At 38.7% G+C, this 15432-nt stretch overlaps 1 protein-coding gene across 1 annotated transcript in view; it reads right to left on the bottom strand.

Moving 5' to 3' along the window:
• Window positions 1-15384, bottom strand: part of LOC140168523 (lissencephaly-1 homolog) — an 86661-nt gene extending 71277 nt beyond the window's left edge. Inside the window, exons 1-2 of the mRNA XM_072191924.1 lie at window positions 15257-15384; window positions 1381-1669 (exon numbers count right to left, since the gene is read on the bottom strand). Coding sequence (XP_072048025.1) covers window positions 1381-1412 — 32 coding nt within the window. The 5' untranslated portion in view covers window positions 1413-1669; window positions 15257-15384. The remainder of the gene's footprint in view (window positions 1-1380; window positions 1670-15256) is intronic.
• Window positions 15385-15432: the final 48 nt, after the last annotated feature.

Raw genomic sequence — 15432 nt, 5'->3', positions numbered from 1 at the left:
ATGATGCCATTTAACAATTAATTATTCATGTCATGATTAATTATTCATATGACCCGACTCTTTGGTAAGAAAGAGTTGCCGTGATTGGTGGAAATACGCGAGATGAAGACCAATGACATAGACGCTTTTATTACTAGCGAGGTCATATCTATTATTATGGGATGGTGGGTTGTAAACACAGGCCAGGGCGTAAACTTTCACGCTCTGCACGTGATCGTGCAATATAAAGTAATCGACAGCTAAAATGATGAAAACTTTGCCTTTTTCCCCCAACATTTCAGAATTATATTCATGGATTAATGAGATTATTAAATCACATTTCCGTTGTAGTAAAAAAGGTAAAAATAACACAAAATGTGATCTTAGACTTCAAGCTTGTGCGCGAACCAATTTTGGTTCGCCCAGTTGCAACCCGGCGAGAACCTTCACGCGAGCCGGTTCGCGTCGGATTTGAAACCCTGTTGTTTCTTTTCAAGTATGGTAGTTTTATAAACATGTTGAGGTCATCAAGTGCTACATTGATGATCTAATCTGGTGGCAGCTCAAAGAAGCATTTGTTGTGTTTACTTCAAATTGCCTGGCCCAGCACTTTGTTTAGATTCCGTTGTTATGTGCACAGGTAGGGCCTACATGTACATACATACATGCATGCAGGACCAAATCATAATTGAATTTCCAGGGCTACTTTATCATATTTATATTAAAAAGAAAAAAGAATATTCGGGGGCTAATTTCAGGATTCCAGGACTAAGTACCCATTTGCCATTTATTTTGAGCCACAAGCCTCAAAACGGTTTCCTTCAAGTTCAGGTGCTACTTTCTTGTAAAAATTGCTCATTATTTTTCCGTCTATTTTGATACCAGCATGCATGCATGCCTGAAATAGCATCCAACAACTCTACAAAGACAAAAATTTGTTCTTCGCTGCGAAGTTTCAACTGTAGATGGTCAGTCAGCTGTAGATTGTTAGGGGGTTTAACTCCCCCCAAATGATTTGGTTTGCTAACTCAACCCCTGCAGATTCGTTGAGAATCACTGAATCGATTCTCGTAACATTTGTTGCGAGAATCAATTTCTTTCATGCAGAAAAAGTGAAGCGACTCGGATGGTTATTGATTCTCGCCAACTGGCACAAAATCTAGGCCCTGGCCCCTGCAATTTCAACACCCCTGAGCTATAAAATATGTAAATTAATTTTTTTTCAGCGCTTGGCACGCAATTGTAGAACAGGGCCAGTGGCGTAGCAAGGGGGGCATTTTCGTTTGGAGCGCCCCCATTTTGTATCTTTGCCCTGGGTGCACCCACAACCCCTACATGTAGCTACACCACTGGCAGGGGCCAAAATCATTCTGTTCTACTGGGGTAATATTTTGTACTTACAATTCATCTCTTTGCCTCTGTGACAGTACCATGATGCAGTTGTATAACAATCCCCTCTGCAGGAAGATATCAAAATAGAAGTGGTGGAAGTTCTGATGCTCCTTTTAACGGAACACCATCCACTTTGTAGTATTAATTTGGCACGTATTGCAAGATATCAACGTATCTTGTTCTGTTTCAAGTTCTGGTTGTTCAAGGAGAATATTCCATGAGAAATGATGAAGTCATCAAGCTGCAATAGAAAGCTCTCTTTCTCTCTGTTCAGGACATACTAGCTCTCAATCCCAGCCTGTGAAGTAACAGAAACAGAAAGAACAACAAATTAACGAATGATTCAATAGTCCATAGATTTTACAAAAAACTTTGACAGGACCACAACTTCCATTTGAGTCATTTCATGCCAAATCAACCAATTTGCTGAAAATCTTGGCAGGTCACCCCCTCGAATTTTGCTGGAAATCATTTCTAGCATACTCGATGGCGGTTGAAACGTATAAACGTAGACAACCCTACACATGACCCAATAATATGAAAATAAAATGCTCTGTTGAAATGTCATCAGTCTTGAAGTTTAGGCGGCGATGGGAGAGGAGCTGGCCGGCACCACCCTTCATATATGCTGTGCCCAGTGTCTCTACAGCCAACTTACCTTTACATAAATGTACCTTTTTACAAACATGATTTACATTTTAAATAATATACCATAGGGTAACACAGGTCGAAAAAGCATCAGTGACCAAGTCCATACATGTCACATGATCATGACCAGCAGTGTCTGTCCACTGTCCGAAAATATAGATGTTATCGGCCGTTGTCCCGAGGATAACTAAAGCATAAATCCGGCTTGTCCTCAAAACATTTTGGTTGTCCCCCAAAAACGTGTCATATTTTTGAGTGCAAAAAATCAAATTTGTTTGATGTCTTTTGTTTTGAAAAATCTGTACTCGTAGCCACAAATTACAAAACCTGTGCAAGCTTTTGCTTCACACTGGCCCCCGAGTAAATGGGAGCGTTCAATAAATCAGGATGAATTTCTGAACAGGTAGGTTCATTGAAAAAAAGGTTTTATTTATCTAAATATGTCATGTCCCTTCTTAATTTTTTCAAAGCTTCTTTCTTTCTTTTTTCTTCTGCATAATTCGTTTTCAATGTTTGTATTTCCCGTTTCCATGTTATTTATTTATTTATTTATTTTACCACGTTCCCATTATTTCTTACATTTCCCTTTCTGCTTCATTTTTTCTTTTTCTATTATTTTGTTCCGATTAAAAAAATTTTTTGTGCTTAGCTTGTGATTTCCCGTTTCCATGTTATTTATTTAATTTTTGTTCTTGTAGTCTGCGTAATGCCTTAATCCCATCCCGTACCTTAAACCATAACCCAGCCCTGTTGGCCTACCCGTAACCTCATCTGCTTTTCTTTTCTTAAAAAATTTTTTCCGGTATATTGCGTCCACTGGTATCTGGCACGCAACTTGGCCTACGCGCCTCTGTGCGTGCGCGTCAAGTGGCATGTGCGCTTTAATCCGATAACTTGTGTTGCATGGTCACATTTTGAAACTAAAATTAAGTCAACATTCTGCTAGTCTAAATTTCTTGGAAGTGAAATTTAGCACTGGGTGTTAGCCATAGGATGTAACATAACAACTATCACCATCTATCAAGAAATAATCATGAACCGGTTTTATTTTATCGTAAATTTAAAGAAAAATCCTTGCAATCCATGAATCCTTAATTATGGTGTTGCGGAATGATGCACGGGGTTCAGAAAGTTTTAACCCAAAATTGTGTATACATTTTTTTTTTTATATTCACATGCATATATTATAATTTGTTTCCAAAATTTTACAGTACAGAGCAGTTGCTGTGTTTTTAGTTTTGCTGCTTTTACCAGTAAAGAATATGCAAATTTATGCAAATTAGAATGTTTTTCTAACAATTAACACCATTTCCTCCTAAAAAAGTACGTTTTCAGAAAATATAACTTTTTAGCTACAATATGAGACCAAAATCACAATTTTGGGCGAGGTTGCTTGGAATTGACCATATCAAACACTTCTAAGCGCGTTGTGACGCAATTCTGCATTGATTCAAGATGGCAAATTTCTTGAGAAACGTGATGTATTTTTATTTACAAAATTACTTCATTTCACAAATTCTTTGCCACAGCTCTTTCCACTGATCTGATCATCTTTTTATGTGACCGAAGTGATGCTGATTTTATGAAGGTATGTTTCTTGCTTTTCCGATAATTCTTAAATTGTTTTTTTTGAGACAAAACCTTCCTAGCAAAAAAGCCGTTTTCACTAGTTCTCTCTCAAAAAGTTGTTTTAACCTTGTTTTTTACCCCATAATTTTCTTCATTTATCGAAGTCCTGCCCTCCTTCCAAAACACTAATTAAACCTTGACTTCAAAGTGTTTGGCAACTGATTAACCTTGATGCAAAAGTAAACCTTGATGTAAAAGTAATAATTTTGTCCCTATATAGCGAGGGTGGTCTAAAGGAAAAGATTTCCATAATTTTCGATCGGCAGTCTGGGCATGTGCACTTTGAAATTTGCATAGTAATGAGCTTCGCCCACATGCAGAATGCAGGCATGTGATTAGGGAATTCCCAGAATGGAGGAAACTTGCGAAGCGGAACAAGCGTAGCGAGTAAAGCTCTAGCCCCTCACTGCCGGGGGTCCAGGGGCGAAGCCCCGGCGGGATTGAGGGGCGGAGCCCCCAAAGCCAGAGGGCTTCTACACTGTAAAAACCCCATTGAGGCCCTCTCAGGAGAGCAATTTTACAGGAAAAAAAGACACATAAATGAAGACAAAATGTTTAATTTGAATGAAAAAATACCACTTTTTAGTACAATGTGAGTGACAATCAAATGCTTAACCTCACTTATTACTTATTACCAGTGTTGTAGGTCTCGAGACCAGGTCTCGGTCTCGAGACCATCTCGAGACCTTTTTTGTAGTGTCTGGGTCTCGGATGTCAAGGTCTCGGTCTCGGAACTCAAAAGTCTCGGTCTCGGACCTCAAAAGTCTCGGTCTCGAACGTTTTTTTTTTTCGAGACCTGTCGAGACCTGAAGAAAAAGATATGATTTTCTGTTTTTGTTCATTATTTATTCCTTACCCTAAATTTCAATGAATGTTGAAGAAATTGTTAAGAATAAAGATACAGAAATCATTTTATAAGGTTATAAAAGTTATAAATGAATCATAAGTAAGTGAGCTTGTTCGGATGTGAGCTTCCAATTTCAGTTCATGATTAAACATAGGTGGGCAGGTGGTGGAAGTGAGGATCCCACTTAACTTTTGCAAGGGGAACATTCTCCACAAAAGCAAAATAGATGAACAAATAGTTGCCCTGTGCAGTGTGCATCTTCTTTTCAGCACGAAAAACAAGTGTGTTTTTGGCCCAAATATGGTAAAATTGCTTAATTTTGCACGCTTCGCAAGCACTGTTGTTTCCAGCCCTTCACACACTAGCCTAATTTTGCCTCCATTATCGCCAACATTTTTGAAATTTTCCCAAAATTTGGAGAAAAAATTGCAAAAATTAAGACAAAAGTGTTAAAGGCCCTTTCAGTGATTTCACAGGAACATTTAAAAAAATGGAAATTTGTCAGAGTTGCTTAGAAATAAAGAAATAAGTCTACAGAATTTCATTAAACCACTTTTCCCTGAATACATCGACAAATTAGTCAAAAACAGAAGTTTTAGAAAGGTTTTCTACTTCAACTCAGATCGACTCGAGAAAATCGAGATTTTCATACAGTGCGCCACCAATCGACTGAAAAACTTCCTAGTCCAGTGTTTCTAACACGGGGAAGTAGAGTCTAAATTGATTTAAAACAGACGCTTAATTTTTGTAGTAGAAAACAAAATAAGCAATTAAAGGTCACCGAGGCAAACTAACGGTCAATTCAAATATGAAAAACAGTTAAAATTGTGTATTTTGTTTAAAATAGTAGCTACTGATGTAATAAGTAGTAGAAACAATACGCAACGCGTGTTGGTGCGTGGAGAGTGAGCTTCTTTCGATCTCGAGTCGGACTTTTTGTACTGTCAGTATCAAAAGTCCAGAATCATGCAAATGCTTTATTTTGTCTAAAATACACGGCTTTCGACCGAACCACTAGCAGGCTATGTTAGCACATCTATGCCAATTACAAAGGTACCAAAATCTGAATTTTGATGATTTTTACGATCGTCCGGATGAGCAAATCACTGAATGGGCCTTTAACTGCAGGTCCAAATTTCTTGAACAGTTGGTACAATGATGGGTTCCCTTTTAAATTCTCAGCGGCACACCCCTACCCAAACCAAACTTGAGTATCCCAGGGGATTAAACCAAGGTCTCGGGTCTCGGTCTTGGTCTCGGAACTTAGAGGTCTCGGTCTCGGAAGGGGTGGTCTTGGTCTCGGAAGGTTTGGTCTCGGTCTCGATCTCGGACGGGCAGGTCTTGGTCTCGGTCTCGGACATAGAGGTCTTGACTACAACACTGCTTATTACAGAGGGTTTCTAGATGGTCCGTTAAAGCAATTCTTCCCTTGGATCCACAAGATATCATGTCCCCACACAGCAAGCCTCGAATTTCGTTATTTTTAGGGCAGGCCAACTTGGCCTTGGCTATTTAACATTTTAGGGGGCACCGAGGCCATCATGCCAGGGCACCAAGGCCAAAGCAAATTTCGTTATTTTTAGGGCAGGCCAACTTGGCCTAGGCTATTTAACATTTTAGGGGCACCGAGGCCATGATTTATTTATTTCATATATTTATTCGTTCATCCATCCATCCACCATTATTTCTTCTTTCTTTCTTTATTTCATGATTCATTCATTTATTTATATTTATTTATTTCATGATTCATTCAGTGAAATATGAGTATGTAAATAAACAGAAACAAACACCTGGGAGGTGCAGTGATACAGTCAAACTTTTACCTGTTATTAGAATGATAATACAGCTTCAATTTCCATTCGTTCCAGGTTCGTTATTAGAATACATTCAGGCATGAAAATGTCAGCGTTTTTATTTTCCAGCATTTTTTTTAATGCTGAAAAAACACGGAAGAAAAAAAAGTCACGCAAAAATACGTAAAATAAATCTCCGATAAACAAATTGCAGGATGTCACAGGATCTCTACCTGTTGCAGAACGATCGAAAAACATATTTGCCAACCCCGCTAAGGAGACACGTGTTGGGCGCTTTCGTCAGCAAGGAAACATGCCCCGATGAACTTTGTTGTGTGCAGCCTGCAGCGCATTTGCTGCGCTTGTGCGGCAGAAGATCTGGCAACTCCGTTGTGATTTCGCTTGCGGGCGAGGAAGCTGGAGGAAACGACACGTGTGATCATAATGATTGAGTGTAACCTGCGATTGTATGAAAGCTTAAGCTTTACAGTCAATAATTATTTGTGATAAAACACATTGGGCGAATTTTTGCATGTTTTTTTCAGCAGGTATTTGCCTTACGACGACTTGGCAACCACGGCGCACACGGCCGAAACAAAAAGTTCGTTAAAAAAGAGAGAGATGCTCTTTGCCAATATTCAGGAGCTTAGAGGGGGGCCCCCCCCCCCCAAATGTCTCAACGGATTTACATTGATCTCAGGGGGGTCGGATTTTGGTCTCAAATCCGTGGATTGCCGCGAAAAAATCACATGCCTGAGAATGGCACACACAACAGTTACCATTGCTTAGAATTATCTGGCCCAAATCTATTTAAAAAAATGTATTTATTTATTTTAAAATAAGCCCTTTTGCAATTCCAGAATCATGATTCATGATGCATCATGGGTAATATTTGCCGATATTTGCACTTCCTTCAAAAACATATTTTTGTATTTATATTTTTTATTCATTCCTACATATTATGTTAATATTTCCTGTGAAATATATTTCCTGTGAAATACAAATATTGTATAAAGAAATGAAGACCAAAATTCGACGAAATTCCAGTACAAAACATTTTCATGGAAACGTCAAAGTTCAACCCATGCATTCATGTACAGTAGCCTCATCGACATCGTGTTTATCTCCAATTTTATCGGCAATTATTACCCATGATGCACCATGATCTGGAATTGTGAAAGGGTTTATTGCAACCAAAACAATGACATTGACAAGTCACCACTTTTTGCCAATCAGGTCAGGAGCATGGGAGATCGATTGATTTGCATGCCCCCCTTATTTTGATGAAGATTGAAGTCATTTTAAATTAATGAGCGCCCTTAAGCGGTGCTGTTTTAATTACGATCTGCCTATTTGGAATCTACCTTATTCAGTTATTTGAATACAATCAGATAATTTATGTTCGTGAAATTCAGTAGGCCTACACAGTTTTCTAATTCATGAATTGCAACGCTTGGTCCAAGGACAAGGTGACTTGAATTTGACCGAGAGCTATAATCAAATTAAGTAATTCTTGGCCAAACTGGAACACTGTGAACGCTAGTGGCTCCGGCTCCGCGATAAATACACATGAATCGCCGAATATAGCGTGGTACAGAAGAAAGTAGGCCTACTTGTATACACGCGCCTTACACTGCATGCCATACACGCTTAGTACACTACATGGACGCAACGGCGCGCATGTTCCAGTTTGGCCAAGAATTACTTAATTTGATTATAGCTTTTATAGCCAAAATAGCAATTTCTCGATCATGAGAGGATGTACCTTCTGCGCCAGCGTATTTTCATAGAATAACACGATCGCGTCCTGCATGACCGAGCCTTGACCTGCTTGGCCTTGCCTAGCAATGACTCAGACTGCGTTACTGGCCTGTATCACGTTTCGGGGAAAGAACGTCTGTAGCACATACCTGTTTTTAATGACTTTGCAACAATGTTTCTATTGTCAGCAGTAACACCTTGCATTCATACTTTTGAGTTTGTATGGAGCACATTCGTACACATTATAAATTTATAAGTGAAATCAGAATATCCTGAAAGGAATTTAGGTAACGAATTCAATGACACTGACCTCGCAGCAGCTAATGTTTTCACGTCAACATGGCGAATGAATGACGTAGTTAGACATTTTTAGCCTACGTTTCGTATCCTACTATCGGATCGTTGAAACAACAAAACCTCATTCCCGGCCTCATTCACGAATTCACTCACCTTCCTACACCACCAGTTGTAATAAAACTCAAAACATCCCGTGTTATTCCTCAAAACTACATGTACCTTCATTAATAAAAAATTGAAATCCTAGTAGAAATCCGTTATCGAAAATTGTTTGATATAAAACGTCAACAAAAGTAATTTTTCTGAAGAGTAGATACCACATGTCAAAATGGCGGCTCGCAGTCGCATCCCCTGCTTTGTACATGGTCATATGTCATGAATTGGTCATCTTTTGTGTAACATGATGTAAAATGATGGGTGACCTATTTGTGACATGCGACCACATGTACCCAGGTCACGGCCTGTCTACGTGACGAACAGTCAGGGTCAGTGGACAGCGAAACCTGTCCGCCGTAATTAAGAAAAAAAAAAGTGGTTGTCCACCGGACAACCAGGTAACAGTTTTTGGTTGTCCGCCAAATATTTCAGTTGTCCGTGATTTTTCAAACAAATTACGCTACAAAGTCAGACATTTCGTTCGATCTCCTTGTGAAATCATCACTCGTCATGTTTTTGTTTTTGCAAAATTAACGTATAGTAAATGCTAAAAATGTGCTAATTATAGCGGATGCAAAAGCAATGAAACACTTGAATGGTTTGATTTTATTTTTAAAAATTGGTTTTTTTCATCGTAAAATTAATATAATTAATCGTACATTAATATTATTTTTGATAAAAATTACTTGAAATGTAAAAATAAATAATATTTTCAGCTTGTGATAATAATACAACATCAACTGCACGTGCACGCCATGTGCCAGGACAGTACATCGTTAAAATTACAGAGTTCCATGACTTCCACATATCGCTATTTACAAAAGAACTTGAAACTTTGTATTCTGTCATTTTTGTGAATGCGACTGCTGAAGGAAATTTTCACTCCACGTGTTCTGGTTAGCCTCATCCCAATGACGCAGTTAATCTATCCGAGACCAGAATACGACAAGGTGCATGTATGCATACCAGGGTTCCTGTTAAGGTTTTAAAAATGTGCGTCCGTAATGACGCAAGTTTGCTGACGAGGTTGCAAAAACTTGCGTCCAGACAGATTTTTGTGCGTCCATCTGAAATTCACGATTATGACGATACACACGTACCCCGGGTCTACACCTCATCAAATGTTGATTGTTACAAAAAAATAAAGGTGCATTTTCGCTGTGATATTCCATCTCCATTCGCTATGATAATTTTTCTCATTTCTGTGTCAGTTTTGGTCCGAAACGTGGTCAAAAACATGAGCAAAGTCTGTCAATCTTGAGCAATTTTTGTTCGTACTTTCACTTCCGCATTTCTTTTTAAAATTAACGCGTTGTTGATGCTACAAAAACTAAAACACGCTTCCACAAATAATACGAAAAAGGGTTATCATTTGGATTTTGTCTTTAAAATTGCTTTTATTCATCGTAACAATAATACTAATAAAGGAAACCTAGATTATTTATGAGAAAATAAACTTAAAAATTGAATATTGTCAGGTTGTGATAAATAATTAAATAAACATTAACAGCACGTTAGCGGCACGTGCTTGCATGTAAACAAATCAATCGGGACTTCCCCAGCCATCAAACAGGGATCGTTTGGAAAGCATGCAAAAAGTGCACGATTTCCTGACGTTGCATTTACAAATATTGCAGAATTTACTTCAATTCTCAGCAGGTGGGTCAAAATTTTGGGGCTTTTATTATCTTAAAAATATAAAAGAATAAAAATTTCTTATTTTTATCACCAATTAATGATAAAATTTTGAAGTTTTGTCTGCGTCCACATGCATGTGACATGGACGCAAAATACTTGATTAGCCATGTGAACTTGCGTCCAAATTTGTAAAATACGCGTCTGGACGCAATGACGCACACTAACGGGAAGCCTGATGCATACACACTACTGACACTAGGTATGCGATAAATTTGTGTGGCAACTTCATGAAGGTCATGGAATCATCAGCTGGGGTTTCCCCATCATGTCGCAATGCATACGAAAGTAGGGCCTACAAGTTTTCGGGGCTGTGATTGCTTGCATAAAACAACAATATAAATGAGAAATTGATCATCATCATCATAGCCACCATCTTTTGTCGCCTGTGTAAAAATTATGTACATATTAAAATAGAGAAATTGTGTGTAGATTTTTGGTTGTCAACCGAACAACCGGTGGCCTCATTTAGGTTGTCCGACGCTTGTTTTGGTTAAAGGGGGGTAACCCTATTGGTTTTGGATATGGATGGTCTTTAAAATTACATAATAATATCAAATATCGCCTCCTTTATGCTGCTTTGTGAAAAACGAGAGCATTTTCAGCGTAAATGTGAATAAATAGCCAAATTTGCAATCCAATACCTTGGTATCGTGAATTGCATTCTGGGCAGGCAATGGGAGAGCGTGGCGCAATGGTTAGGGTACTTGCCTTTAGTGCATGAGGTCCCGGTTCGATTCGGCGGTGGCGATTTGCTGGGATATTGACTTGGAAAAAAAAAAAAAAAAAAAGTCTGAAATTAATTGGCAACATCTGTAGATTAAGTTTAGACTTCCGCTCTCCCCCATGGTTCATTTAGAATTGGGTAAATGAATCATGAAAGTACTTCGTCCTTCGGAGGGGACGTTAAGCCGTCGGTCCCGTGTGCAGAGAGCCATACCTGTACAGGTATCTCGCAGCCAGTTTCGAAAAGAGTAGGGTGTTAACCCCTGACTGTTCCCAACCCGTCCCGGTGTTCAAATGGACCCCAATGGAAATAAGCTTCAATAGAGGCTTTCTTGGGTTATCCAGGGTTGTCACAACCCGAACAAATAAAAAAACAAAAAAAAAAAAAAAAAAAACAAAAACAATGACGAATTTTGACATGCTGAATACAATGCCCGGCCAGTATTAAACGGAGAAATGGTTTTTTTGCAAGATTAAATATAAAAAAAAAAAAAAAAAAAGGAAACAAAATATATTTCCCTTGCAATATGTACATTTCAAATGAATACAAAAAAAGTTTGGGTAAAATGGAGAGGAATAAAACCTTCCGATACCGGGTTTTGAACCGGGTACCTCTCGGGTAAAAAACGAACGCGTTAGTCAATTGAGCTATTTAGAACACCACGATAGCTATTGCCGTTCTCATAACTATATACGGTGCACCGTCTCCTCAGCAAGGGTCGCGCTAGGCTGCGTTTTTGCGTCCCGGACCCACCAAAACCCGAATCTCACGCATGAATATTGCAAAAGCAGTGAGTTATTGCGTCCCGTCAGACGCAATAAAAAATTCCACATGTTGTTTTCTATATCCAGGTTTCATAAAACTAGGCTCAAAAGTTTCCTCAACTTGCATTATGCACATCATTTTCGAAGCAACTGAACACCTGAAATACCAAATTATGGCCTAATTTACTTCAATAATTAATATTATGCACAGCAATACTGCTTTGGGAGTGAAAATTTTGACAGCAAAACAGCTGTGATATCGAAAATCTGGCGAGATCTCTGGCTATGGCTGCCATTGTTTACTGGCAAATACCGACAATAGAGGGCAGTATTAAAAAAGTATTATTGGGCAGGCAGTGGCGGGCGGGAAATATTAGGTCATTATACTAATTTGATTGAAATAAAAAAGAAAATTAAAAAAAAAAAAAGAAAAGAAAAAAAAAAGAAAGAAAGAAAAAAGAAAAAAAAAAAGAAAGAAAGAAAGAGAAAAAAGAAAGAAAGAAAAAAGAAAAGAAAGAAAAAAAAAAAGAAAAAAAAAGAAAGAAAAGAAAAGAAAGAAAAAGAAAAGAAAGTAAAGAAAGAAAAAGAATGAAAGAAGAAACAAAAAAATATAATAATATTTAATAAACCCCTGCTCCCAAAAAAAAAAAAAAAATAGTATGTTATCACACAAATAGATTGAATTGGCTAGACAATAGTTGGGACCCCGATATTTCTTTAGGGACCCCCATTTTGCATTTTCTGTTAGCTCGGGGTCCCAAGGGACCCCTGAGCTTTTGGACCTAGCGCTACCCTTGCTCCTCAGCAGTTAGTGTGGTTCGCTTTTTTCACAGCATGTGTATGACGCGAAACCAAAGTAGCTGTTGCGGTGACTGATATTTCGTTCATAATTCCCTCCCAGAAATCCAAAGTATTTACCATTGTTTACAAACTGGTATACCTGTAAAAACCGCTGTGATTCATGATTTCTCGAAATACATCGACTTGGAGCGTCAAATTTCAGGATAGTAATGAGAAAAATAGTATCTATTATGTGATACCAAAACCTCATCAACAATGAAAAAATCGGGGATGATGCTGTCGATCGGGTTACGGACCTTTAATTTGGACAACCGGATAACCACTATTTCGAACGCTGGCCGTAATATATGCACCTAATATGGGCATAATGGCTCCGCCCAATATACGGCGCTGTCAATCATCCTTATTCACAATCGCCTTTGTCGAACAGACTCTTACGCAGGTAAGAGCTCACGCTGTCCTCACTTTAGCGATTAGGATCGACGATCGTCAGGTCGACACAATCTGGTTGTGTAGGAGACTATCATCGTGATGCCCACGTTGGAACCATTGGATTTACGCAAGAAATATTCATTGCCAGGACTGAAGCGGTGTGGCCATTTCTATGTTTGTACCGGGCAAGTACCGGACATTTTTCAACACGGAGCTAGCGGAGATTACAGCAAATTCGGCCCAAAGGTAAGCAAAGGGTTGGGGATCGCATTTTAACTTGACTAAACTGTTTCGGAGTTAAGGCTTGCTAAAAGTAGACCATTTCGGGGGCTGTATTTGTTGTGCATGTCACATTGTGAACAATGAGTGAAAACCGACAACACGATTCGCTGAAGAATTATTGCCATGCTCTAGTATACCGCCGTTCCGAAGAACGGCGGTATACATGTATACCTAGTCACGATTATGCACTTTCAGTTTCCCACGCGTTTGAACGGGAATTGGATTGCGTACTTTTTCGATGTCTAGTGAGCAAATTTTTTCAATATTTTGAGAAAATGATGTCAAATTTTCTATTCTATATTGTTTGGTAATAATGTCTTTTGCCAATAGTATGTTTAAAGTTGTAATTTTGTGTTTTTGATCGCAAAGATCGGATATTTTCGTTCCCGATTCAATTCTGAACCCTTCGCAAGGGCGCCGATTTCGCAGAACTTTGACGATAATTTTGCCTTTTGGACACTAAAATGCTTTCGATCCTTAATTTTGTTTCAACCGAGTCTTAAATTAGCAAGCACAATACGGTTGGTACCACTTTTATATACATTGATGAAATTTTAAAGATTTTTTTTCAAGTTTCTAACCGGCGCAAATCGTTAAGTGTGTATTTCCCATTGACATCCAAAATGGCGTAAGCCAGTCCTCAATATATACATAGGTACGGCGTATATAGGACTGGCAAGCGAGTCTATGTATACCGTCCTAGCAATGACTGTGTGATTCTCTAAAGGAGCCTAGTTCACCACGTAAACTTGTGGCTCAAAATTCGGACCGCTCGCCATTAAGTTTACTGCTTTCTGTGTTTTGAAATTTGTTGACGTTTTAACGATCCCCGATTCCCGGTCGATTATTTTAGCTGTGTCACGTCACATGCATGACGCTGCTGGTGGGTACCAACCAAACTTCAGGAAAAAAAAACCTCGATCACCGATAACGATGTGATCATCATATGGGACTTGCATAGGATTACACAGAGCTTTTCTTGCCAAAATTTGACCATTTAGGCAAGTTGGCCCTACATTTGTACTTTGTCTGCGTTATGTGAAAAAGGACAGTCTTAAGTAAGTATAAGTGCAACGGCCAACGCTTTTGATGTTTTGAATTTTTGATGTTTCGGGAGACTGGGAGGGATCATAATAAAAAAATGATGGAGCCTAGATATATTCTTGAGTGTGTAATATTCCTTCACCACATTGCCGTACGGTAACAGTCTTATACGATGGACAGATATACTAAAATGCAGCAAACCTTTTACGAGCGCGACTACCGTGATGTTGCAAATTCGGCGCTAACAACGCGTACGGCGCACAGTTCATTCATAAATTTCCACTCAGCAACAATATATCGCCTTAGCAGCCAATCAGAGACAAGTGCATTCAACGCAGTATATACGCGATGTATCCTTACAATACGCGCTCGTCTAAGGTTTTCTGCATTTTAGTATAGTATCAGTTTGTGCATGAGGACATCGTCATCGTATAAGTTGAGCATGTTGAGCTTGTACTAAAAGGAGCCTAAGCCGTGTTTGCGCCGTAAGCGCCGATTTGCACAAATAACTTAATATTTTGGCTCTAGCTGGACTGGTTTGAGTTTAGGTAGACTTGTTTGGTAAAAGAACAACTTTGCCATTCATGCATTATCAATCAGGTGGCTGCATTTCATTTTAACATCATGCACAACTGTCTAAGTCAACTTAACACACATGACACAGCCGGCCGGTAAAACATGAAAATGGAAAAACTTTGGCTACCCGGCATCGTACTTATTCTGTTCTTTATTGTCAACAGAACAACTATTCGAATTCAAGCGTTTTAATTAATTCACTGCAACACATCGAAAGAAACGGTAAATAAATTCTGCTTTCATTGTGTTAGGAAATTGTCAAAAGTAGTAAAGTACATGAAAAATCACCCGACGTCTCCGTAGTCGCCCAATATGGCGTCTACTTTGAAGTGGGCGAGTAGTTTTGCATTCCATTTTTTACACGGGCGACAAAATAAACCTCGATTAATACCGCTTGTAAACAAGTCTGGGTATTGAGCTTTGGAATACTTACCGAGGAAAAATCAAAAATACCAATCGTAAATTACATTTGAAGAATAAATAAAGCCTTGTTCATAAAATCACTTCCGTATGACGAGGAAAATATCTGACATTTCTAGACTTCCAACACGTTGAAATATTACCCACAATGCATCTGCACATAACTGCGCAAAATAACTTTGCGCATAA

The sequence above is a fragment of the Amphiura filiformis genome, chromosome 13 (assembly GCF_039555335.1).
Source record: "Amphiura filiformis chromosome 13, Afil_fr2py, whole genome shotgun sequence".
Lineage (NCBI taxonomy): Eukaryota > Metazoa > Echinodermata > Ophiuroidea > Amphilepidida > Amphiuridae > Amphiura > Amphiura filiformis.
Note: the sequence above shows the minus strand (reverse complement) of the source record. Positions and strands in the feature narration are given on the sequence as shown.